The sequence below is a fragment of the Camelus dromedarius genome, chromosome 36 (genome assembly GCF_036321535.1).
Source record: "Camelus dromedarius isolate mCamDro1 chromosome 36, mCamDro1.pat, whole genome shotgun sequence".
In the NCBI taxonomy this organism is placed as follows: Eukaryota; Metazoa; Chordata; class Mammalia; order Artiodactyla; family Camelidae; genus Camelus; species Camelus dromedarius.
The window spans coordinates 5,870,700-5,897,466 of NC_087471.1; the positions used below are offsets into that span (position 1 = coordinate 5,870,700).

At 53.9% G+C, this 26,767-nt stretch overlaps 1 protein-coding gene across 1 annotated transcript in view; it reads right to left on the reverse strand.

The window, feature by feature from the left end:
- Window positions 1-166: 166 nt before the first annotated feature.
- Window positions 167-26,767, reverse strand: part of LOXL2 (lysyl oxidase like 2) — an 89,614-nt gene continuing 63,013 nt past the window's right edge. Inside the window, exons 7-14 of the mRNA XM_031442208.2 lie at window positions 25,666-25,817; window positions 19,128-19,295; window positions 17,163-17,328; window positions 12,861-13,104; window positions 6,870-6,985; window positions 5,581-5,717; window positions 1,823-1,934; window positions 167-1,123 (exon numbers count right to left, since the gene is read on the reverse strand). Of these exons, the coding sequence (XP_031298068.1) occupies window positions 1,044-1,123; window positions 1,823-1,934; window positions 5,581-5,717; window positions 6,870-6,985; window positions 12,861-13,104; window positions 17,163-17,328; window positions 19,128-19,295; window positions 25,666-25,817 (1,175 nt within the window). The 3' untranslated portion in view covers window positions 167-1,043. The remainder of the gene's footprint in view (window positions 1,124-1,822; window positions 1,935-5,580; window positions 5,718-6,869; window positions 6,986-12,860; window positions 13,105-17,162; window positions 17,329-19,127; window positions 19,296-25,665; window positions 25,818-26,767) is intronic.

Genomic DNA, 26,767 nt, shown 5'->3' on the forward strand with positions numbered 1-26,767 from the left:
TGGTTGATTTAAGGAGGCCCCCCTGTGGTCACGCTGGACCGGAGGGGCCCGAGGACCCACGCCTCTGCGGGAGAGACCCTGTAAGGCCGAGAAGCCCCGACTGCCCACTACGGAAAGGAACCCTGCTGCTCGGCAGCAGGGTGCAGAGGCCCAAATGAAACCCAGATGCAGGTCATAAATCTTTTATTCCAAGTTTCAAGTATGTGTAAGTGTCCACGATGACACATGGTGATCGGTGAGTGTCCTCCTCACCCGGGACCCTGGTTCTAGCACCACTGAGTTAACTGCCCACAGAACTGGAAGGACAGAGGGATGAGTCACTTACACAGGTGGGCTGGTTTTCCTTTTGAGCTATACTTTCAAAGGCCCAGATGCCCAATATTAAATGCCACTAAATTACTTTGTGCTTCAAAGTCTGTGAAAATAATATAATAGTATCTTGAAAAACAAGGACACAGGGCTGTGGGGGGCTGGGGGGAGGAGAAGCACCAGGGCTGAGCTCACCCAACCAGAAGAAGACAGTGGCAGCATTACTTACACACGTGACTAGGACAGAACAGAGCAGAGGCGGTTTGTTTAACTGGGAGAGAAGTCTAGCCAGGTTGGCTGGAAACGACCTAAGAGGAGGAGGAACAGGATTCGGCCTGACCACCTCGGGTGGTAACTCACGCTGCCAGCACGTAATTTGAGGAGGAAATGGGGTTATTTGTGGTGAGCTGCGTGGGTGGCGTCAGACTCAGAGTGGACTGTGGTTCGGGTGGGACAAGCCGACGACCACCTCCGCGCCTGGGGTCCTGGACGAGGTGGCGCTTGGCGGGCGCTGCTCCCACAGCCCCGCGGCCGAGCCCCAACCCCAGAGGCCTGTCCAGGCTGCAGGTCAGAACACGCCATCCTCGCCTTCCTCCCGCGCTTGGCCGTGGCTGCAGGGGGTCGAGACGGGCGGGGCCGGGCTGGGCGACGGGGAGCAGGGCCATCGGGCCAGGCCGCAGGTGTCCAGGGAGATGCGTTGCGGCCCGAGGGCAGGAGGTGACCACGTCGCCGCTTTACCTCGAAGAGAGCTGGTTATCTATGAGTCCACTGAAGTGCTCAAACTTTCTTTCCGTCTCCTCACTGAAGGAACCACCTGGGGGGTGGGCATCGGGGAGATGGAGTTAGGTAAACCAGATCTCAGGCCTCACGAGGGCTGGAGCCACCATCCTCCCCCAGGTGGCCTGCAGGGGCCACCTCTGTGTGATGCCACCAGGGCGGCGACAGGTGCTGGCCATCGCTAGGGCCAGGCAGGGTCAGGTGTCTTATCAGAGTCAAGCGAAGGAGTGACTAAGTCGAATGCCTTTACTTTTCACCTTCACCGAGAGCGAGGCCATCACTTTTCCTGCAGAAGAGAAAGCTCACCTTCCTCTTGTAAGCCAGGTGGCGTAACGCAAGGAAAAGCTGCTCTGTTGGCAACTGGGAGCCGCCGTGGTGGACCAGCTCCTAGCTCTCAGCAAGAAGACCATATACAAAGCCCACAAATGGCTGGAGCCCACATTTTTTGAGGTCTCATGCATAATGAGCCTTAAATAGCTTTGAGGTCTGTTTCCGTACCCTCCTCCCTCAGCCAGAGCCGGCTATGAAAACCTCCCTCCAGGCCTCGTGTCTACACTGTCCCTGCTGTGTGTGGACACGTGAGGCTGGCTCCCTTCCCCGAGGTCTTGGCCCAAATTAGAAAGCTGCTCTGGTTCCTGGAGAAAGCAGGGCAGCTCCTGCCTGGCTCCTGGCGGTAGGCTGTGCGGTGGGGACCCTGGGAGGTCTGGGGGCAGCCCTGGGGGCTCGGGGGCCTCACCTATGTGGCAGTTGTACATCCAGATGCGGTGGCCGTCGTAGCGGGTCCTGCACTTCATGATGTTGTTGGTGTAGTCAGACTCGGCCACCTCGTAGTTGGGGTTAATGACAACCTGGGGGAAAGTCAGGTCAGAGGTGGGTGTCCCGCCTCGGCCACCCTCCGTCCTGGGCCCAGCTGAGATGCTGAGACTGGCCTGCCTCCATGAAAGGGAGTTCAAACACGGCAGGTGCTGGGCTCCGGGAGCATCCGGGCGCAGTGCTGGCGGGAGATGAGGTCAGGGAGGCGGGGGGGTGGAGGGAAGGGCGAAGCCTGGAAGAGTGAGACCTCCGTGCTTCTGTGTCTGGGTGTAATTCACACACAAGCACCCCTGCCAAGAGTAAGTCTTCAAAAAGGGCTTACCTCTGCTGGGTGCCCTGGGAGGGTTGAGATTGGCAGGGAGGCAGGAGCTGGGGCCTGGGGAGGGCACACAATGGCTGTTGAGGGAGCCAGAAAGGAGCCGGGGAGCAGGACGTGGGGACGGGGACCGGGCACTCTGGGGAGCTGGAGGAGGGCTTCCCGGGGCACTGGGGACCACAGTGCTCCTGGCGGTGTGACACCAGACACGTCCCTTCTGCTCTCCAGCCATGGTCGGCTCCAGGCGGTCCCCAAGCCCTTCTTGCTCACCAGTGCAGGGCCCGGGCGCTGGGGAAGACGGGGCCCCATTGCACCCCCATCCTCTGCATCATCTCAGGTAAGAGGGTGTAGCCCCAAGGAGCAGGAATAGGAAGGAGCATCATTTTTAGGGGGCTGCTGTGAACGGACAGAAAAGGGAGATTTGGGGAGAGGAACCCAGAAGGAAAGAGAAAGGGGAAGTGGGAGGTGAAGAGACAGAAACTGGGCCTGGGGCTATGGGTGAAGGTATGGAGGACACAACCGAGACCCTCCTTCGAGGGCCCGGCCACATCTGGAAGGGCTGAGACCCCCGGAGGCTAGGTCGGTGTGATGGGGGTGGGCAGCCTGCTAGTTAAGGCACATTCTGTAGGTCTGGGGCCCTCGGGACCTTGCCCTCCAGAAGGGCCTGGGTTGACCCGTTAGCAGGCTGGCTGGGCCAGCCAGAGCTGCTGTGGAAAACAGGCCAGTGGGGGAGGGGGCCTCCAGCTCTGTGTCCTGGCCAGTGCAGGCCATTCTGGGGGACCTAGGATGTGTCCCACGTGACTTTGTCTCTCCAGCTAAGGCCAGTCTTATGTCTCGCTCTGGGGTGGCCAGACTTGTTTGATCTCTTTTCTACTTGACAACCTTGGCTGTCCCCTGCTCCAGCCCATGCAGGGCTCATGGCCCGGGACAGACAAACCCCACGCACTGAGGCCCCTCAGCTTCTTGTCCACAGACAGCCATGCCCCCAGAGAGCCCATATGAATGATCTCCACTATCCCATCAGACTCTCACATGTATGGTTCTCAATCTCGTGAGGATCTGTGGGCAGTGGCCTTAGTTCCTTAGACAGAAGATCTGCTGTGGTTTATAACAGCCCAGACGCGGAAGCAACCCAAGTGTCCATCCACAGATGAATGGATAAAGAAGATGTGGTCTATACACACAATGGAATATTACTTGGCCCTAAAAAAGAATGAATGTTGCCATTTGCAACAACATGCGTGGACCTGAAAGGTGTTATACTTTGTGAAATAAGTCAGTGAAAGACAAATACTGCATGTTATCACTTAGATGTGGAATCTAAAGAATACAACAAACTTTGTGAATGTAACAAAAAATAAACAGACTCACAGATATAGAGAGCAAGCTAGTGGTTACCAGTGAGGGGAGGGAAGGGGCAAGACAGGGGTACAAACTACTATGTATAAAATAAATAAGCTACAAGGATATATTGTACAGCACAGGGAAGACAGCCAACATTTTATAATAATTATAAATGGAGTATAATCTTGAAAAATTTTGGATCACTATGTTGTACACGTCAAACTAATACTATAAATCGACTATACCCAAATTAAAAAAAAAAACTTGAAGAAAACCCACAAACAAGCAAAATAAATAAATAAAATGGCAGTGGTAGCCTTGTGTTGGGAAAAAAAAAAAGAAAGATCTGCTGTGGATCCAGGCAATGGTGAGAACAGGAGAACAGGAACACAGGAACCCAGTAACCCAGTGAGCCGTGCCTCTGAGCCTCTGGGCACAGCCCCTCCGCCCAGCCTTCTCCTGCCTGCACTTGGGTCCATGCGGGAATGGAGGGGCCGGGGAATCCCAGGCCAGGGCTCTCATACGTCTAAAGCTCCACATCTATCCCAAGGGAAATACTCTTTTCCACGAACATGCCTCTAAGGAGTTAACTTGCTAATGATATAGTTTAGGGGTCGGGAACACAGAATACAGAGTCGCTGTGACCTGGGTTCGCCCGGCGGTGAAATGAGGGTCATGGTGATGCCCTTCCCTGGGGGATTAAACGAGAAATGCCGGCACAGGGCGTAGGCAGGGTCTGGCCCACCATACACCTTCAACGAGCCATCGTCCTTAAGTAGATGGCGTTGTCAGAATACTCGACGCACCTTCACCTGGCAAAGTGATAGCCGACCTCAAACGTAAACCACCGCGCATGGAGTACGTGCGCAGCAACACGGATATTCAGTTTTTAAAATAAAGAGTACTTTACTCGTAGGTTGGGCCTCTCCAAGTCTGCGGTTCTGGGCTTGCGGGTGGAAAAGTGCTTGGCTGTCTGATTCCCAGCATCTGAAATTGCCCAGGGAAACTTTCAAAGCCCCTCTGTGGTCATTTCCCTGCAGGTGCTGGTTCCTCCCAGGACTGTCTATAGGGTGGGGACAGTGGCCAGGCCCTGGGCTGGCTGGATGCCTCCTTAGGAAAGCTTTCAAGGCAGAATGACACACTTCTGGTCCCCTGCTTTGCCAGCCAACCATCAAGCCTGAAAGCGAGACGGGGGCGGAGATGTGGGAAGAATGAGAAGGCGAAACGAACCCTCTGCAGGCAGCAGTGCACCTGTGCTCTAAACAGGGAGACACTGGGGATACAGCACCCCTTGGCTCCCCCACCAGCCAGGGCCTGGCTGGGCAGGCAGTTATTTGCAGGAAGGTGGGAGGCCAAAGCCTCCTGGTTCCTCTTCATGGCGGGCCGTCCCCCTGGACAGAATATGTGGAAGCCCTGGGAAGTCCTTGCACAATCACCGGACAGGCTGTCTCTAGTGCCTGACATTCTACCATTAGAGATTCATTTCTTTGCATTGAGAATTACCCCCTCTGCAGATCCTCTTCTATGAGGCAAACATTTTTGGGAGAGGCAGGGCACAAACACTTATGAGTGAATGGCTGGCTCTTTGTGCGATTGCTTTCGGCCTTGACAGCACACACTGAGGCAGGGTGAGGGCACTAGGAGAAATCGGGGTGGAGGTGAGAGTATAGTTTCAAAGGACACAAGAGGTGTACGTTGCCTTAGAGTCTGTGGCACAAATTCCTGGCCTGAGGACCAAATCTGGCCTACAGATGCATTTTAATTTGCCAGCGCCGGGTGTGAACTGATGCCTCAGCTCAGGTCTGCCGTTCCCCACAGGCCTGCACGCCTCACATACCCAGGTTACCTGGTGGACTGGGACGGCTTCCGGGCGTCGGACTCGTGCACTATGGACAGCCTGACCTCCACGCATGTGTTTTCTGTTTAGGCGTCAACAGAAAGGAGGCTGCCTCCCCCCTTGCTAATGCAGAGACCCCTCCTCCCCTCCGTGGGGGTCTGCAGCCCCTTCTCATGCCCCTCACCTGGAACAGGTAGTCTCCAGGGGGCACATCAGTGATGTCCACCCACTGGCAGTCGATGTCATGGCGGTACATGTCCCAGCAGCCCATGGTGATGCCCTGCTCGCCGAAGTTGGCGCACTCGTAACTCTTCTGGATGTCTGCAGGCAGGAAGCCCGGTCACTACGCACCCGTGGCCCCAGTGCCCCAAGAGGCTTCCTCTACCATCTGTGCCACCCTCCCCGCAAAGGCCCTCAAGCAGCCCTGCTGGTGGCTGACATCCCCAGGCCCCACCCTCAGCATCTCTCTCACTTCCCCTAAACCCACAGCCTCTTCATTTGGGCTCAGCAGCCCGTCCTTGCTGTCCTTTCCTTTCGATGGAATCCCTCCCTTGATTCTCCACCCACATCCCATTGCTCCCTCCAGGGCCGCCAAGGGCCCCCTCCTCCATGAAGCCCTCCCTGGCCACCCTGGCCTTTCCAAGGAATCTTAGCCTGGGAAGGAAGCGTGTGCTTATCTGGGTGGGTTTGTGTGTTTACTGTTGAGATTATGTGGGGGTCGTTGTGTCTCCCTCTGGGGGATCCACATTCGGATGTGGGCTTGGATCTGAGTTGTCCCTCTGACCCTTACTGGGTCAGCCCATTGTCTGGCACATAGTAGGTGCTCAAAACTGACTTGCTGCATGACTTCATAGCATGTCAAGGGCCACGTCAAGAACTGACTCACACCCATTTGTTGAGAGGCTGCCATGTCTGGGTTTCACTCTAAGCCCTGGCCCTGTGGAGAAGAGTCAGCATGTCTCCTTGGGTCATGCCAGGATGGCAGGTGCACCCACAGGTGACACAGTGCAGGTGTGGTGGCAGACAAGGTATGTGAGTGGGACGCTGCCTCTGCCTGGGGCAGTCGAGAGAGCCTGGGGACCCCCGAGGGGGTCATTTGAGCTTGGACTTGAAGATAAGGGCCTGTGGGGCAGGGACACTTGGCGCGGGGACACAGGGAGGAGGGCTGTGGCAGCTAGAGTGAGTGGGGACTGCGTGTCAGGTCCAAGCGTCTGGACCTTATCCGGGAGATAATGTGGACCTGGCAGGGCCCATCAGCAGAGCTCTGGGGAACCAGGTGCCTTTATAGCCAGGCCTCGCCCAACCCCCTGCCCTGGTCCCAAGCTGTAGCCATGGGAGTCCCAGCAAGAAAGGTCCCATGGAGAGTCAGCAGTGGCCAGGGTGACAGAGTCCCACGCCAGGCCTGGGCTCCGGGTAAGCACAGCCGTGGCAGCACAAGTCCCCCTGGAGCTCGCTACCCCCACACACAGATACCTCCTTCACATTCCGTGTCCTCCAAGCAGAAGCTGGCTTTGTGGCCCTCTGCCACCTTGGTACCATTGAGGTTCAGCAGGTCGTAGTGGGTGAACACCTCCATGCTGTGGTAGTGCCTGGGAGCGAGAGAGGGGGCCTGGAAGTCAGTTTCTGGGATGACTGCTGCCTGTAAGCGATCGCCCAGCTGGCCATTTCCCTCTGGGGACACCTAGGGCAGCAAAGAGCAGTCCAGAGGGGCGGCCGGTAGAAGAGCAGTGGGTGACAGGGCATGAGAAAAGGGGGGAATGGACCAGAAGTCAGTAACAGTGATGCTCATGTGGGCTCTGGAGGGGGACAGCCCGCTCACCTCCCCAGGCCTCAGTTCTCTCATCAGATAAATTGGAATAACAATGAATGTAATTAACAATGCACATAATTAACAAGGCACTTAACACACTGGCTGTCGCGGGAATTAACAAGATGCACTGATGATCACAGGTGGCACCGATAAGCTCAATATATGAGGGTATTTTTAGTGAGTGTATGTAATAACCTCCCGAACACTCAAGTGGCTGTCACAGGCTGTTCCTGTTTGGGACACTTTCTGCAGATGACCGCAAGTCAGTCTGTCTTTTGAAAACTTTTTAAGGTGGGAGTGTGGTTGGGAGGGAGGGAGAGAGGATGAAGAGGGGGAGGACACGTGGATACGGAGGAGCGGCGGGAAGGGCGGGGGCTGAGGAGTAGGGCACACGCGTGTCCTAAACCAGGTGACAGAGGCAGGGTGCAGCCTGCAGCCGGGAAGGGAGCAGCAGAAATCTGTGCTTCTGGCATCCAGCCATGGAGCAAAAAGGAGGGGAAAAGAGGGCTCGCAGGCTCTGTAGGAGGGAGCGGGTGGCAGGCACAGCCAGTGGGCCCGGGAGGAAGCAGAGGAAGGAGGGGGCTCCGCTGCCCCGAGACTCTTGCCTCTGCGGATTGTTTACGTAAGGGTGTTCCATCTCTCCATCTCGTCACTTGGGAGGAATTGAGAACAGATGCAGATTCTTGGAGGGGCCTGTGTTTGGTGCAGAATAAACAAGGGAAACACGGCTGCTGCATGTGGCTGTGGGGCCTTCCTGAGGCACTTGGTGGCCAGGACCATCCTGAGCTGCTCCGTGTGCATCACCATTGGCTGCAAATATTCGAACATGTTTGTCTCCATCATTCCAGGGACATTCAGAACATGGGGAAAAACAGAGGAACAAGGAACCAAGTCTTGGGGAGCAGAATCACGTGTTTTGTTTCCGCGTGACCCGAGTCTCCTCTCCAGGGAAGAGGCAATGAGAGCATGACCCCGTCTCAGGTTCTGTAAGGATGGATTAGGAAAAATCACAGAAACACCTAACACAAGGCTTGTAACAGAGGGGTCCTCAGTATGTGTCAACGCTCATGACTGCTGCTGCTCCTGGGCGTGGAGAGGGGGGTTGTTACCACCACCACCACCAGCGCCACTGCTACGATTATTCCCAGGCCGACAGCGGCTTCCTGGCCTCCGAGCCTCGGCTGCTCGGCCTCAGGCTCCCTCCGCTGGAACGGGAGCAGGAGGGGACAGAGGGAGACGGGAATTAAAAGGACAGGTTTTCGGAGAGGAAATTAGAGGCTCTTTTTTCCCTTCCTCCTGTGTTGGCTTGGGCGCTAAAAATAATGTCAGAGGTTCCTAAGCTGGGCTTTTCCCAGGTCACTCATGTTTCTGGGTGAAAGGATGCGAAGCCGGGAGCCCACGGAGAACTGAACGTCACAAGGATGCATTTTGTGGCAGTTGAAGGGATGACTTTGAAAGAGCCCATTCTGGCTTCTCGAAGGAGCAAGATGAGACATGAGGTCTGACTCACTGCCTAAAATATGTCTGCATCTTTCAGAGAGGGGTTTTTGTTACCATGTTTACCAGCTGGAAAGACTGAAGAGGAATGGGTTTATGTTCCGCTGTCTAAACAAAATTCAGACGGACTCCACAGACAGACTGTTGTAGGGCTGACCTTCTCCCACTCCCCCCGCTTCCTGCAGACTTGATTTAAGAGTCTTCCCCAGCTCTTCAGTTTTTCCCCTGAGGACACCGGGGGCCGGGAAACAGCTGGTTTGGAGCCTTCTGATTTTAGCTAGCTGCCGTCCAGGAGCCTCTGGGCTTTTACCTCTGGGGCTATGTGGAAACCGCCCCTGGGGCCACATGTCTCTGTCAGCTGGCTGGCTGCAGAGCCCAGGGGTACCCACCTTTCTCCACCAACCACACATACATCCAGGAGATGCAGATCGGGGCCCCTGGGAAGTCACATCGTAGTGATCAGGGGACACTTCCTCTTTTCAGGCTGAGCACCCTCACCTTTGGAAGTCTTAAGAGGGGGCCTGATCCATGGGATAAAGATAGGGAAGTTCCGATTGGCAAAGAAGTTCCAGAAATCTAAGGGGACAGAGAATACCTGACATGAGACGGAGATCATGGTAACCTGGACGGAAGGAAGGACAGCCTTCCACCATGAGACTCCAGAAAGCGATCCTCTACTTGGGAGGTGCTGGTGAATGCGGGGATGACAGACAGAGCTAGTCCAGAGCGAGAAGGGAGGTTTGGGTATATTCCTTGTTATCCTAGTTCATCTTGGGCCCGAATAAAACTCTCAGTCCAAGAATCGGTGCACGTTGTAGAGGAGATGTTCCATTCTTCACCGTTTCCCACACGAGCCACATGTCCCCCGCCCAGTGTCTCCAGGATGGACAGTCCTGGCCAGCGCCCAGCTGTGGTTGGGAAAATGCCCCTGTCCCCATTTCAGAGAACACGGAGGGGAAGGGGTGTGTTCCAGCCTCAGGAGGTGCTGCCACAAAGGGCAGGGGCCCGTCCGCTTGTCCGCCCTGCCCTCCCCATGTGCTAGGCAGCCCCCGGCCAGAACAAAGCCCCACGGATGTGATGAGGCTCTAAAATTGGCTCATAGAGACCACATCGCATCTGTGGGGCTCTGGCCCAATACGGGGGCTGCAACGCACATGGTGGGGGGCAGGGTGGAGAGAATGAAAGGTCCCCCTTTGTAGCCGGGCCACCCCTGACTCAGAGGGCTGGTGCCTGTGCTGGCGTCCACCTCCCTGCCTCCCTGGCTCCCAGCTCCTCTCTGGGAACTTCCTCAAGGTGGGAGGGCTGAGCTGAGAGACACCGCAGGGGCTGAGAACAAGGGTGGAGCAGGGCTGCCCCGTGCCCAGCTTCATCTGGCCCCTGTCAAAACTGCGACATGATGTACCAAGTAAGCAGGTGTGACCCCACTCCCGGGGGGCACAAGAAGCAGGAGGGGGACCCCCACCAAGATCATCCACCTAGGGCAACGTATACAAGCGAGGATGGCTCAGGGCATTTTCCACTGTGTCTGTTTGACGAGGAGACACCTAAGGGGGCCAGTCTCTGTGTTTCATCTGCGGGCTTTCAAAGAACATAGCTCTGTTCCTCACTGCAGCATCAACTGAACTGGGGGTGATGGTTTCCCCCATTCACACTAACTTGAGCCAGGGCTCCACAGATGGGCTTCAGCGCCTGTAAATCTGCTGAAATAGGATGTTAAATCTAGAAATAATTGTTTTGAGTGGAGGACGGGCCAGCTTTCATCACACTCCCAAAGGGACCCAACAGAGATCTGGGGCCAGGAGTCCTGTTGAAAGGTCCTCCCCACAGAGCCTGGAGAAGGCCCCCTGGGGCCCCGGAGGCAGGGGTGGAGGGTGTGGGGAGGCCAGAGGTTCTGTCATGGGCCAGGAGAGCGAGGCCTGAAGGGACACATGCTTAGCCAGTGTGTTCTTTCCCACCCATCCCTCCCAAAGCATTAATTGCAACATCTGCAAACAAAGAAATAAAACAGAACACAGGAAAAGCAGGGGTTGGTGGGGGCGGGGAAGGGATCAGGGTCCCTGCAGCTCCAGATGGGAAAAAACACTTCCATGATGGCACCATGTGTATTCTTAGAGGAAAGATTTTTCCTTGGAGAGCAAGCCTATGTCACAGGGAGACTCCTACCCTGTAACGTCTGGGTGGAGCGCCATATGCAGGGCAGAGATGCAATTACCTTCTACTTACAGACCCACAGGCCGCGTCAGCCCCACCTTGGACCCAGGGCTTCCGCCCATGTGCTCTCTGAAGGGAATCGGGCACTGATGTCATGACTTTAATTTTGCTCTTTGACTTCCTCCCTGCAGAAGACCTACATGCTTCTATATAAAGACCAAAACTTCTTTGGCTAATTCGGACTTTCAGGACATACCGACAGTAATTACATTTGACCTCTGAACAACGCGGAGGTGAGGGGCACTGACCCCTGTGCAGTTGAAAATCCACGTACCGCTCTCTCTGCCTCAGAAACAAAGGAGCTGATAAATGACTCACCCAAGCGCAGGAGTCCAGAAACTGTCTGGATAGAATCGGGACTCAAACCCCAATTTTTTGGATTCCACATACTATGATCTCTAATCGAACACAAACTTTTCCCCACACGGAATTAATTAAAGTTGGTAAAATGAAAATACGTGTAGGGACTTATGTATTGCAAAAAAAATCCACAGCTAAGTGGGCCCGTGCAGTTCGCACCTGTGTTGTTCACGGGTCAACTATGTAAAGGACAGTCAGCTCCCCTGAATTCTACCACAGCCCTTTCTTTTAAAATGGGTTGAACAACTCTATCCCAAAACAGGTTCAATGTGGCTAGGTCATGAGTCGTGACATGAAAAGGCAGTCAAACACAGACGTCTGATGACGACTGTGCGGAGGCTGAACAGAAAGAGCACACGCTTGGGAATCAGACAGACCCAAGTCAGGGTCCTGGCTCCCCAACGTCTTGTGTTATCTTGGGCAAGCCACACGAACCCCAAGCCTCTGTGTCCTTACCCATGAAGATGGGGGTTCCCCGTCCTGACACTTAGAAGGGGGTCAATAAATGTTAGGTCTTGCACCCCGAACAGGGATCACCACGTTGCAGAGCTGGAAGGATGCCCAGAGGTCAGCCAGCCTGGGGCTTCTCAGACTATGATGTGCACAGAATCACCAGGGGATCCTGTTAACTGGCGGATTCCTGATGCAAATCCACAACCACCCCTGGATCTCACTCTGAGAAGCAGGGACCTCATGCAAAAGCTCTGTACAGGTGGGATTCTGAGCACAGAGGCGGGCCCTGGCCGGGCCCAAGTCTGTGGGCCCCTTGGGGTGGGGATGAGGGGGTTGCTGCCGTATTGAATGGCATTGGCCTCCCTCTCTTCATTTTCAAAAGTGTGCTCACTCTGTGCCCTCTGCCTGCCCAGCTCAGGTCTGAGTAGGAAAATATGAACAAGCAGCAGCAGCGAGTTCTGGACTAGAGCTGGAATTCAGGCAAAGGAAAGGAAAAAGGGAGAAGTCAGGGAAATAAACAGGGTGGCTTCTGTTGGCTCCAGCTAGGGCTGGCTCTAGAATTTCACTCTGTCCTCATCCAGGACTTATATAGCACTGGGAACAGATCCACAGACTCGGAGCGGGAAGGGACATTAGAGGTCCCGGCTGATGTGGCCCAGCTGGCCTGACATCATGCAGCTGTTCAGAGGCACCGCAGGGCTGAGAGGCCAGGTCTCACGACTCACTAGATCTCTCATCTCCACACCCACTGTCTTCCTAGAGATATTTAAACTATATCCTGGCATTTAAAATGTATTTCTAAGTGAACTCAGAGTCCAACAACTGCAGAACCCCTAAGCAGCCTGCAGAACAAGAACTTGCTGTGATGTTTCCAAATGTTAGAGATGCTGGAGACAAGAAAGAGAAGGGGTCCAGGGAAGGTGGGGTGGGCCAGGGCCACTGGGAGTGGAAAATGGGTCAGCAGACGTGGAGGGGTCAGTGTGGCAGGCTCGACTCCCTCCAGCTTGGGAGAACCCCGCCCCCGGGACTGTGTGGACTCTCGGCCGTCTCTAAGTGACCCGGTGATTCTGAATCTCATCCCCAAGCTGGAAGTCAGGCGGGGCAGCCTGGTGGCGATGGAGGGGAGGGCTCACCTGTGGCAGTCATGCCAGATCCAGGCGTGGCGGCCGTTCTTGGGTCGGAAGTCGGACTGGCCGTTGTTGTGGATCTGGGAGGAGAAGCGCAGAAGCCGCCGGTAGCCGGTGGTGGGGTTGGTCTGGGCGGCCGAGGCCGACAGGCAGTTCTCCTCCATGGCGCACTGGAGCATGAACATGGGCCGGTCCTCCAGGTACGTGCTCTGCTGCACTATCTCCGCATTGAGGACCAGGTCAGGGGCGGCTGGGAGGGCAGACACGGTGTTCAAACAAGGCCAGAGACCCCGCGCCCCTTCCCAAGTGTGTTAGTTCTGATTCCCGAGCTGGGACTAGTCTCCACCCCTGCTGAGCACCACCGACCGGAACTGGCTCATGGTCACCCCGTCCAGGTCACCCTCCTTGCAGATCGCTACCCTCAATCCCTGGTCTCCTTCTCGGGGAGTCCTCCTGGACGCCTCTGCAGACCTCAGTGCACATGGGCAAAATGTTTTGACAGCGGTCCAATCTGGGTGATGGGCATGTGAGGCTTCACTGTATTATTCTACTTATGGGTGTCTTGAGATTTTCCATAATAAAAAGCAAACAATAACAACGAAATTGTGCTACCCAGAGAGACAACACTCTTACTGACTTGATGTGATTCTTCTGGGAACAATACAAATATATTTTCCAACGTGTGTAATATTGTGTGTAGATTTACAGTCTGCTAATATTCTTTCCCTTAAAACACACATTGACATATTTCCTTGTTAATAAATATCCATTACAACATCAATTGCATGGCTACATACTACCTAATTCATAACCCTATTCCATTCTTTTAGCTACATGGGTTGCTCGGAACATCTCACAGTTAAAGATAAAGCTGTGATAAACAACCTGTAGTAAATCTGTGTATGTAACTTTCATTATTTCTTTAGAATATATTTCCATAAGTGAAGTTGCCAAGGGGCAGGGTTGCATACTTTCAAGGCTCTGATGTATATCAGGTTCTGCCAGTTTCCACTGGCACTGTGGCTCTGGGCAAGAATTTTCCCCCAGGTGCCTCTTTCAAAACAAGCATGATTTGCTCAGTCACCACATTGCACACAAAAGGTGTGAAAAACAAATCACTAGTGGCTACAACCTATGTTTACTAAACAACTGTATTAGGAAGATCAGCTTCTTTACCAAAGGACTGACTGTAAGTTTCCCTTTAAAGTCAGAGTCCATTGAACATTTCCAGTGCACTTCAATTCACAAAAATGTTTCCTATGAATCATTTACAAGACCCATCCATCTTTTGTCTTCTGACCGGTTGCTGTAAATTTCTGAAGTGAGAAAGCGTACGAGAGCTTTGCTTCACCTCAAGCTTGCCAGGCCTGGAGTACTCCCCACCTGCCCGCGTCCCCTTCCCACCAACCCCAGGCTGCATGTGGGGCGCCAGCAGCCACCAGAGAGCAAATCCACCTGCAGGGACTGGGTGTGGAACCACCGGGGAGTGAAAAAAGGCTCACGGATGGAATGAGGGGTTAGGGAGGGGAGACAAATCAGGAGGCTCCCATCTGCTAAGAACGATTTCCTCTTGGAGGGCACACACTGGGATGCAGCGTTCTGGCGCTGAGTGTTCTGGGCCCACTTTAATGGAGAGTGTTGTAAGTCTCTTATTTGTTATCTGTACACTGGTCAGCACTCAATGGACAGCCCCTCTGCCTACCTGAGCTGGGCAGAGGGGTCTCCACTGGGCCCTCCTCTTTCTGAGAAGAGGCCAGCTCTACCTCCAGCTCAGGAGTCTTAAGGTAACATGGCCTTGACTTAGCTGGAAGCCCACTCTCAGCACCTGTCGTGGAATGGAGCCTTGACCTCCCTAACACCCAGAACACCCACCAGAAGCTCATGGGAGGCACGCATTCATCCACCCATCTTTCAGGTATTAGGAGCCCTGTGCTAGGCTCTCTGGATGGCTAACAAGGCAGACTTTATACTCTAGCAGGAGAGGCAGAGTGCATATTAACCACTTAATTACAACTGCAGCCAGTGTTTGAAGGAGAAATATGGAGTCAGCTGGGAGTTATAACAGGGGACCCAAACTGGGGAGACTTCTTTGGAGGCAGTTACATTCTAGTTGTTTCCTGGAGGAGGAGCAAATTAAAGGAAACAGCTCTAAGATGCTAATCTAAGTAGCATGTGCGGAGCCCCGAGACATAAGGAGGACCAAGGTCCCTGTGGTTAGGACACTGTGGAGGGGTGGGGCTTGGAAGGTGACCTGAAATCAGGCTGGATAACATGTGCGCGTGCAAGTTCCTGTGTTCATTTAAGTGTGGTGGGAAAGTCTGGACGGGGTTGGAAGAGGAAGGAACACGAGTGAGGGGAACCAGCGCTGACTCTGGCCTCAGGGAGGGAAAGCAATTGGAGGTGCCAGGGAAGAGCCTCTGTGGTAATGCGGTGTGGACAATGGTCATCGGGATACAGGCAGGGACAGTGCAATGGAAGGAGGTGGAGGGAGTGGAGAAAACACGGAAAGGTAAAAATCCAGGTGGATTGACCATGGTGGATGCGATGAGGAAGAGGGAGAGCATTCAGGGAGGACTTGCAGATTTAGGGAGCAACAGGTTGCATGAGAAAAAGCAATTACAAAGGGTTGTGTGAAGAATGTACTTTATCCTTCTGAATAAAGTATTAAGCCAGATCAGCGTTCCTGGCCCAAATGGCTCTTGCACCCCTGCAGACTTTAACTGACGTCTTTAGCCGAAGCTAAGGGGTTCTCTGAGCAGTAGTCCCATGAAAGTCATGTTTGGTCTGCTGTGAGGATGTGGGGGGCATTGTTTATTTCATAACTCTCAGCCCTCATAGTGAGAAATTCTCTTTGATCTCAGTATCCAGAATAGTGGGCTCCTTTTGACTCATGGGTTTGTTTCTATCTCATGTATTATATTATTGACCAGGTTTCTCTCTTCCCTTTGGCTGCCAGGAAGCTCACTGTAAAATTACAATAGTGAATGTATAGGACTCTATAGCAGTACATGTCTAGGATTTTATAGTACATATTTTTAATTAACCTCTCTCTCGGCTCCAATTTGAGCCACTACCTTTTTGCCAATACCTACTTTTCTTTCCTCTGCTTTTATCTTATGCTACCTTGAGTTTTGTTTAGGTTTATATTATCTTAATGTTCTTTTGGAAAAAAACCTGATATATTATAAATATAAATAAGTTGTTAAGCCAGAAAAGGGCTCCTGGCAGTGGTGAGACAGCTTCCCTCTGCTCCGATGCTCTCCCCTTCAGGGTCTAGTAAGTTCGTGCTCTTTCCTCTCAGGCAGAATGCGACAGCTTGTGACGGCTGCCTGGAGAAGCTCGTGCTGGAGTTCAGAGTTCTGCCTTACAAGGGTTAGGAAATGCAGAGTGGGTCTAAAGGGGTTGATGGGAGAACTGAAGTGATGGAGTTCAGGTTTAATCCTCTCCCTAGTTCTCCATGATGACAAACGGCAGAGCATCGTGCTTTTTAAGCACTTGCGTGTAGTCACATCTAATTTCCAGTTCCTAGGAAAAACAGCAGCGACTGTAGATCATAGCAGTTAACCAACTTTGCCAAGATCAGCTAATAAGTGGCAGGCAGGGTCTGGTCTGGAGTTCTCTGGCCGGACTCTGCGCCTCTCCCACCTCCCAGATTCACAGGGGAATCATTTGATAAGGCAAGGGGTGGGGACCTAGAGAATCGCATGCCCACAAGGCTGTCAGCCAGTTTTCTCAGCATGGAACCGAACTGCCCTGAGCCGGTCATTCTGAATCCTGGTGGGGAGCTTTTCCTTCTCCATTGTCAAGGATTCCCAGGGAGTCACTAGGAGGCTGAATCATTCCAGGTGTGACAACTGGAAATGAGCTGTGGAGCAGGGTGGAAGGAAGGAAGAGCACGTGCTCCGGGCTCCATCTGCTAACCCAGAGCCACGCTCCGAGGAAGTGTTATCCGCCTCATTAACGGATAAGAACAAGCTCTTAGTCACTTAATTCACCCAAGGCCACTTAAATAGTCTATAGTGGCCCTGCATTTGAACCCAAGGCCCCCAGACTCCCACGTCCTCCGTCCTGCCTTCCTCTCCGCTGCCATCAGGCAAGATTCCAGGGCTGCGGGTGGGGGTAGCCCTGGCTGCACCCCCTCCACCCCGGCCCTGACTCTTCTCACTTCACAAGAATCCACCTCTGCTTTCCTCTTTTGCTGGGCTCATGACAGAGGCCCTGGAACCTTGCAAGGAATAACCAGTGAGACTCTGGTCCCCTCCCAGAACCTGGCAGGGAGGGTGGGCTATGACCCCCAGGAGCTCTCACTTTCTGAGCAGGCGACTCCAGCTCCATACTGCACCCCGCCCTCAGGGCAGGTCACATCCTCCCCGTCGTGGCGGCAGTGCGCCAGGGACAGCTCCGTTCCCGAGCACTTCACTCCGCTCATGACCACCTTGTTGGCGTAGATATTTCCATGCCAATACCAGGTCTCCTGGATGAATTGACAAAAGAAATGGCCAGTACATCACCTTGAATTGTCACTTTCCCATAGACTATCAACTTGCAGCCTCACAAAAATCCCAAGGCTTTCTGAGCCCATTTCTCAGATGGAGACAACTGAGGAACAAAGAGTCACTTACCCAAGTCATGCAGTTTGTTGGTGGCAGCGTGAGTGAGTGAGACCCTCACACTTGGATTCTGCCATTCTTCCCCTTTGGAAAGCACAGCTAAGGTTGTGCTCAATGCTGTGGGTCTAGAATGGCACTCATGTTGCCTGCTCCCTCACCCTGAGCCTGGGGCAGACATTACTAATCAATCATAGCACTCTCTCCTCTAAGCCTGAATGTGCTCGCAGGAAGACATTACCAATTTGATCAGAATTGGCAGGAGAGAGGAATTCTATTTACATATGTCAATAGTTCTGTATTCATACATCTCATTGGTTCTGTTTCTCTAGAGAGAACTGACTACATACCCCTCATCCTCTAAAGAAAACTGGGGCAGTCAGGGGCAGACTTGGGACTGACGTTAGGGGCAGGGCATTTCACAGCCCCAGCTGAGGCCCAGGCGTCTTGGGAATGAGCTGACAAGGAAAAAGAATAGCCAGACAGCCACTCTGTTGTAATGAGCACTGTTTTTCTATTCTCCTTGGAGAACCAGAGAGTGCCATGGCTTGTCATAAGCAGTATTAGCAGAAACATTTCATTGCTCTGGGAAGCTAGGCCCCCAGAGGGCACAGGCCCCGGTATCAAAGGCCTGCCTCTTCTGGATGCTGAGGTGAGGAGCCAGAGGACAGCCCCTGCTCAGGGCTCAGTGCCTACCCTGCACCCGGCCAGCCCGCAGCAGGCAGTCAGGCTCAGCAGGGCTGCCTGAGATCTCCACATCTCAACCTACGAAACCCGTTTCCCAAGCAGGGCCACCCGGGGCACAGGGGCTGGAGTCAGGGTTAGCGAAGCAAGACAGGGGCTCCAGACATTTTCCTGTTCTGTGAGAAGCTTAAGGAAAGTGTTTAGAGTCAGGCTATGGAGGACCTGGGACTGTTCATTCCCTGTCACAGGGAGGCAAGGAAGGGGGGCTGCTTTGCCCCAGATTTATGCAGCCAGCTGGCGGGGGTACAGCTGGGAGCAGACCCCAAGCCTCCCGGCTCCTGTTCCTCCTGCCCCCAGCCTCTTTCTGACGATGTTCTCTCACGGTATAGGGTCCAGAAAGCAATGATTTTTGAAGCCAAAGTGCTAATCGTCTTTCTTCTGCTGCCTTCCAGGAGCAGAAACTTAGCTGAGTCCTCCTCTTTAAGGAAGGCCCAGCGGGAGGCAGGTTCGACAGCTGTGAAAGGGCCCTGGAGGAGGCTCGGGGATTTACCAGCCAACCAGTGGGAGAACGCGTGAGCGTGGACACTGCGGGGAAGCATGTTCTGGGCAGAGGGGCCTCCCAAAGGAGCAAGCTAAGGCGTCTGGGGTGTTGGGTTGGAGGTCTCCACTGCCCCATAGGACTGGGAGGCTTCCCTCTGCAAAAGGCACACCAGGATAAGCCCCGGGCCTCAGGACAATCCCAGCAAGCAGAGCTGGCACAGTGAAACCAGAGTCCAGGGGTTCATTCTGCAGCGGGGAGACAGAGGCCAGAGTGCGGGTGGCCCGCCCAAGGACTCGGCCATGGGGGCGGAGTGGAGGCCCGGGTGAGGTTCCTGCCTCTGAGCCCATGGCTCTCCACCTCCCAGGGATCATGGAAGATGGGGGCTGACTGGAGATGGGCAGGGTCAGACTGGATGGAGGGTTTAAGGCCACGGTGTCTCACCTGGAAGGCGTTGCTGGCGAACCCCAGGCCCAGCTGCCGGCAGACCACCATGGCCTCCACAATGCCCCAGTTCTCACCACACACCATGCCCCACACGAGGGACCCGTTCCTCTCCACCAGCACCTCCACCCGGCCCTCGTAGGGGTTTCGGCCCCCGTTCAGGCGCAGCTGTGGAGAGAAAGGAAGGCATGGTCACCAGGAGGGGAGGGAGGGTTGCTGCCCCCACCATATTGCCTTCAGTCCCAATGTCCCCAAGGTGGGGGGTCCTGCCTGTGACACAGATTCACCAGCATCACTGAGAGCCTACTGTGTGCCGGCATCGTGCCCAGCATGGTCTTGGGTCCCCTCCCCTGCCTCACTGCAGGCATCCTGGGGCCCTAGAAGACTCTGCAGCCAGGAGACGCACTGACTCCCCCTAAGCAGCACAGAGGAATCTGCTCTGCTCCCCATGAGCCCACCAGTGGGGCGCTGCCCTTAGATCAGACACTTGGAAGGATGCGACTCAAGGGACTTTAAAATGGTAGAACCCCCCAACTCCTTCCTGGGTCCTTCTCTCCTGGCCACACCCTCTGCTCGCTGGTTCCAGCTCCTGATGGCATCTCCTCCCACAGCACCCCCTGCTGTCCTCTCCAGCAGAACTCTCTTCTGAGACCCAGACAGCCAACTGCCTCCTTGACAGTCCCACTTGGCACCCTGGAGACCCCAAATCTAACTTGCCCGCTTTTCCCTCTCCACTTAAACCTGTGCTCTATTTCAGCTAAAGCCACTACCATCTGTCCCAGGCGCCGCAAACTTTCCATCAACATTTCAGGCCCGTGGGCCGGCTGCCCTGTTTTACCACGTACTGTGAAAGCAGAGATGATGAGCTGTAAATGACTGGGCACGGCCGTGTGCCAATAAAACCACATTTACAAAAACAGGCAGAGGGATGGGTTTGGCCCACAGGCTGTAGTTTGCTGATCCCAAATCTATTCCGTTAGACAAGCCAGAAATCTAGGAGCGATCTTCAGCATCGCCCTCTCTCTTATCCCCCACATCCTGTCAAAATCTTCCTCCGTGGATTTCATCTCCCAAGTCTCTCTCCGATCCACCCCCTTTGCTCCACCCAGCTCCATCCCCGCCCCCTCCTCCCAGGCACCATCACCTCTGCCTGAGCCAGACCTCCTCCTGCCTCCCCTCTTTTCATCCACCAACACTCCCTACACATCTCCTTCTTAGCATTCCTGACAATTATAATTAAGATAATTTGCAATTCGTTGTCTGTCTCCTCTGCTAGAATGTAAGCTCCAGAGGGCGGGGCTGTGTTTGCCTTTCCCCTGGTTTACTGTGCCATCGATAAGCAAGACAGCACCTCCCAAAGACGCAGGTATGCCACGCGCAGTTTGGGAATGGATGAACATACACTCAGTCTTACAGAATGAACGCCCAGCCCAGCTTACATGAGCCCAAGCAGGGAGATCTGGCATTTGGGGAAGGGTTCTGAAAATGAATCCCTTAATCCAAATAACTTACCCTGCTTCCCTTTACACTGCTAGCAGTTCATTCCTTCAAGATAAGGTGTCACACTTCCAGGAACCCTCAGCTGTTTGTTTGCCCGTTCTTAGCAACGGCAGGACGCCTAAAGCACAGGTCTTAATTCCTCTGGATTTAGGGGCTGGGCGGGTGTGTGAGGTCAGCCCACAGACAGACATGCCAAGGGCAGCCATGATACTAGGCGACCTCCAGGGCTGTTGAGCTGATGCATTCAATGAGACGGTTCAGGTAGAGTGGGTACAGTGAGAAATACTTGAGAAATACTAGACATTGTCACAGCAATGATCATCTTTAGGGTGGGAGTCCCATCAGAAAGCAAACCTCTCTCCAGAGGAGCTAGAAGGGGTCATAGCCAGCAGGAAGGGGGCTGGCCTTCGGGAGGCCTCTGGGCTGAGCCCGCGGTGAAGGTGGGCCCTGGACACTGGATATGGACTGTGCATTACACATGACTAACATATTTTGGGGCCTCTGTGAAAACACAAACAACTAAGATGTGCAGAGCCATCAAGAAAGTCCTAGAAGGGCCTAAGCCTCAGCAGGAGGCAGGCTACCCAACTCCAACATTCAGAGGAAGGCCAGCAGCCCAGGGGCAGGGTGCGCCTTCAACCCATCCCCGGGGATATCTCTCAGGCTGTCCCCTCTGCTTATTTGAGACCTAGTAAAGGCCTGTATTTTATACTTCCCTAATGAGTTTACTGATCTCTGCTGGTAACACTGGCATCTTCCCCAGAGATGAAATGGATTGTGTGGATTTCACTGGCTCTGTTCAGTCATCCAGCATTTACCTAGCTTTTACCACGTGACAGGTGCTGTGCTCAGCACTGGGAAATGCACAGGCAGACTTTCAGAGCACTTACTGTGTCCCAGCCCTGGGCAAGTCCTTTAGGGACATCTGGTCCTCACAGCATCCCTAGGAGGCAGCCAGTACCATGTCATCCCCATTTTACAGATGAGAAAGTGGAGTCTCAGATAAACTAAACATCTCTTAGCTACCATACCAGACCCCCTCCAAACCATCCATGTAAGCCCCCTTCTCCAGGGATGCTTTTGCCCCAAAGCAGGGACCACTGAGCCAGAACTGAGGACCAAGTTGACTGCGACAGTCAGGATGGGGGCCGGAGCACTCCTAATGGGAGGTCGGGGCCCCTGGGCCTAGGGTTCTGAGGCCTATATTGTCAAGTGGGGTCAGACTGAGCCCTGAGGCTTAGGATTCTCAGTAAGACACTTAATTTGGTGCCTTGTGTAAAACCCTCTCAGGTTGCCTCTGAGAGGCTATTGCTTTGGTAAGGACCAATCGGCCAGCCCCTCACGCATACCCCCTCTCCCACCTTCCTGACCCCACGTCTCTAGCGTCCTGGGCTGGCTGTGGCCTGAGGACACTGTGTCCAGGACAGACAGGCAGTGGGGATGTGATGGAGGCTGCAGGCCTCACCTCCAGGCCTCAGGGGAGCCCTCAAACAGCTGGCACCCTGATTTAGGAAGCCTGAAGTCTCCCTTCTCTGCAGGAGGTCCAGATCCTCTCCCTTTCCCCTCGGCATGGTTTCCAAGTCCCACTGCCAAGCATGGGGGAGGTGGAGGGTGGGGTACCCTGGGGAGGTGGGGCTGTGGGCCAGGACCCCTTTCAAGGCCCAGGTTAGCACTGAAATTCAGGATGCCAGTGGGCAGTGATGATGAAAAGCAGGACTTTTAAGTGGGTTTATTATTTTTTATTTCCCTACGGACGTGCCCTGCCTCACTGACTATACTGGAGGTAGACAGCTCCCTCTGCTGCCCCCTTCATGGGCCACTGCCCTCCCAGAACTGACATCATTTTCTTGCCCCAAAGTTAGGGAAAGATGAGGATGGAGGAGCCTGAAGAACCTCCCGTTCACACGTCTTCCTGCTACGGGAGGGTGGCGGGGCTCCCACGGTCAGGTCTCAATGGGGGGGCTCCTGTCTCTAGGGCTCTCTTTGGGAGGGTACCTGTCCCTTGTCCACCACTGCCTGGGCAGCCAAACTTGGCTGGCCACGTGGCTGTGTTCCTGTCCTGGCTCCTAAAGCCGACGGAAGTCTCAGAGGCTCTGGCTGAAGAACGCGGCTGCACACTGCTCTGGGGCAAGGAGCATGTACGTGCGCGCACCAACGGCCTCTCCTAGAAGCACTTCCCGAAACTCCAAGCTGCAGCCTCTGGCACAGGGAACCAGACACCCTTGCCCTGGGAGGAACCCCGGCACTTCAAGATGCACTGGGGGCATCTTCTCATTTTCTAGAAAAGACTGGAGGGCACAAGAGAGGCCAACCATGAAGTTCAAAGTTGGCCCAGGACCCAGCTCTCCACTCCCAGGGCTCCAATCGCAGGCGCCCCGTTTGGGACGTGGCCTGGTGTGCTGACGAAGGATGCGCTAACGCCACCGGCATCAGTGGAACCCCAAGGGGCCCCGAGGTCAGCCAGGAGCCTCTGGCCCGCACCCTCTCCACCTCATTACCCCTTGGGGAGGTCAGGGAAGGTCAATACTCTGAATTTCTTAAAACAGCCCAAAGGCATTTCTCTTTTCCTATTCCTTTAGTTCTGGGCAGCAGCGGTATGGAGTTTGAAAGAAGAGTGGAGTGCAGGCAGCTGAGTTTCTGAGCACGAATAGGAAAAACAAAACATGACCTCCAGCCCATGGGGCCTGGCCAGGCCACACCGTGTTTTGATAAAGTTATGGTTAGCCAATCCCACACCTATTTTTGGAGGTGGCGGGTAGGAAGTGAGGTACCACAACCCAGATGTTAACATGGAAGGCTGCATGGACACTTTCCAACTCACATTCCACACGTGGGCTTGGTCCTGCTCCCCAGACAGGGCCAGGCCCGCAGTTCAGAGGGGAGCTGGAGGTCAGCAAGGCGGCCGGTGCCCCTGTGCGGCTTCACCTGCCTCGTACACCCCGCAGCCATGCCCAGAGCCACCCCGCCTTGGCGCTTCTCCCTGCGATGAAAGAGATGCGGCTCTGCTGTGGCTGGATGGACAAAACTACCCAGTTCCAGGTCTGTGAGTTTTATTAGTCATTCAACAGAAAAGTCAATTTCGGAATGAACTGGGGGCTGGAAGGGAAACTGGGAGTCACCTCTCCTACCTCCTTATTTTCAGAGGAGGAAACTGAAACTTTAAAGAGATTAATTAAGGAATCAGCTAGTGAGTGAGGGTTAGGAACTGACTTGTGTCCCCCTCCCCTCCCAAACTCACATGCTGAAGCCCTCACTATCGTGTTAGTCCAAATGTGACTGACTTGGAGAAGGGCCTTTCGAGAAGTAATTCAGATTAAACAAGATCATACGGGTGGGCCCTAATCCAAAATGACTGGTGTCTTTAGAAGAGGAAGAGACACAGGGATGTGCGGGCAGAGGAAAGGCCACGCGAGGACACAGTGAGAAGGCGGCTGTCTATAAGCCCAGGAGAGGGGTCTCGGGAGACATCAACCCTGCTGACACCTCGGTCTTGGGCTTTTCAGCCTCTAGAACTGTGAGAAAATACATTTTTCTTGTTTTTTTTCTTTTTCTTTTTTTTTTTTTTTTTAACATTTTTCTTGAAGCCACCCTGTCTGTGGCGTTCTGGTACGCCAGCCCAGCAAACTAACACAGTGATAAACCTCAAGAGTCTCAAGTTTTTGGCCCCGTGTTGTTGCCAATACCCTGGAAAGCCCCCAGCCAGGCCTTCCGGAAGCCTGGCCCACAGGGATTTCTTTCAGGGGTGACATCCCCCTTTCCTTCCCAGGGGATAGAAATGGCAGATTCAGGCATAAAACTCGCCCTAGGCCTGAGTGCAGGGCTTACTTCCCAGAGCCTGGAGGGATGGTGAAAAGGTGGGGGCTGTCTGTGCTGGGAGTGGGGGGGCCTCTTGCATGACCAGGGACACCAGCTGGCTCAGCTCCAACCACCATAAAACCTTTCTGGAAAACTTCACTTTCTTCAGTCTAGGTCTTTTATTTTGGGTTAAAAATCCCACTCCACCCAATTCCAATCTGTCCTAAGTGAACAGTGTCTCAGGACACCTGGAATGCCAGCTTTTACAGCTCTATTAAGGCTTGTGTAGAATCCTGCTGGGCAGCTAGAGACGGCAAGCCTTCCCCATGGCTGTGGGGCTGGGGCCACACCCCTGCTCACCCACAAGCAAACACGGCTTGGCTGAGCGCCGTTGGCTTCACACGTTTGGCCCCTGGGCGGTGAACCGCATGAATTGTGGCTGCTCAGTTCAGTAGTGCCTTTGGCAGGCTGGTGCCAAGGTCAAGAATATGTCCAAGCACGAACCTGGCTGAGGAACCGTCCTGCACCCTGAGGTATCTGCATTTGCTCATATTTTAAATAATCCCTCAAGAAACTCTTCCAATGTGCCAACCCCGTGCCGAATTCATGGGTCAGTGCAGAGCATTACATAGGATTTACTGGGCCTTTTTGTAGGATTGGATAGAACTCCCGGCAAAGAGAAGTTCATCTTGTTGGCTACCCCTGTGGGAAGGGCCACGCACTCCAGGAGACAATGCAGGTTTTTAGAGATCCTGTCTCAGGAAGGGAGGGGTGTGTCTCAGACATATTGTTAAGGTTCCCTTTCTGTTCCCTCTGGAAACCAAAATATAGTCTCTGTCCCCGAATACTGTCTGTATTGTACTTACATCTGTGTGATTTGCAGATGTGATTTGTAATGTGGTTCCTCTGGGTTCTTGGAAAGGGCCTTTGCCAAGTGTCTCACAGGTGGTGTTGACCTTGAATTCCTTACAGAAAGGACTGAGTTGCGATCACACTGTTTGTCCAGCCCCAAGGCAGGGCGTGGTGCACAGTGGATGCCCAACATCCTAGTAAGGACAGCCCTCTTACTTGACACAGCCATCAAGGTGAGGTGATAGTTATCGACAACTTTCTGAGCTCACCGTCAGAGCACCCTAATACATCGGTTAGAAAGCTTCAGCCTGAGGTCACCTGGTCTATACTTTCTGGGGCCTCACTGACCAAAACAGAACACGGTCCCCTCTGGGCATCCAGTCCTCCTCACCTTTTTCTGGAAGCCCATGGCGGGGATGTTACACCTCACACCAGCATCTTCCTCGTGGTTGCAGCCCTGAGACTCGGCATTGAACTTGCAGTCTATGATGGATTTCTCATTTCCGGTGCACTCAATTTCATTGAGATGGATGGGTCCTATCCCTGTGGATGGAAATGAACGTGCGCTATGTAACCTTCTGTAGGAAAGTTTCTGGAATAGAGTGGGGGTATAGCTCAGCTGGTAGAGCGCATGCTGAGCATGCATGAGGTACTTGTTCAATCCCCAGTACCTCCATTAAAAAAAAACACAAAAACCAATCATGTCATTCCCGGTCTTAAAACTCTGTGACAGTGTCTCAGTGCATCTCAGGGTAAAACAGCTCAGCCCCACCAGCCTCCTATGGAGCGTTTCCCTCTGCCTGGGCCCTCTTCCTCCCTCTCCTCAGCAGTGAACTCCTGCTCACCCTTCAGGGTTGGGCTTCAGTGCCACTTTGATGACACAGCCTTTCAGCATCCTGTCTAAGCAGGGCCCCCAGGTAGTCTCCAGTGAGCCGTCTGCTTCACGCTGCACTCAGGTAGCTCTGTGATCAGTGTCTGTCTGCTTCCCAAGGGGCTGGAGGCCCCACGAGGGCAGGCATCACGTTTGTGTTCCTTTGGAATTCCCAGCCAGAGCCTGGCAAACATAAAGTGCTACAAACAGCACCTGAATGGCTGTCCTTGATCAATAAGTGCCCGTTGGATGTCAGCCTCTATGCCAGGTGTCGGGGACTCACAGAAGGGAGAGGTAGGCACCTACCATGACGCGCTCACACTTAGTGCCTGGCGGAGGCCGACACTTTACACAAAGACTTATAATGTGGTAAAGCATAAAGCGGAGGTGACAACCTGTGCTTTGGAGCCCAAAGGAGAGGGCCGTTGGCTCTATTGGGTGGTAGTGGGTTTTCTGGAGATACCTGGCACCTGGGCTCACTGAGGCCAAAAATTAACTTCCAGGAGCCACCTATGGTAATAGGTAAGAGCCAAGTTTCCGTTTCCTTGGAAATTCATAAATGATGAAGCTTCTAATTGCTTGGAATTTTATAAAATTTATAAAAACACATCAGGAACTCTGG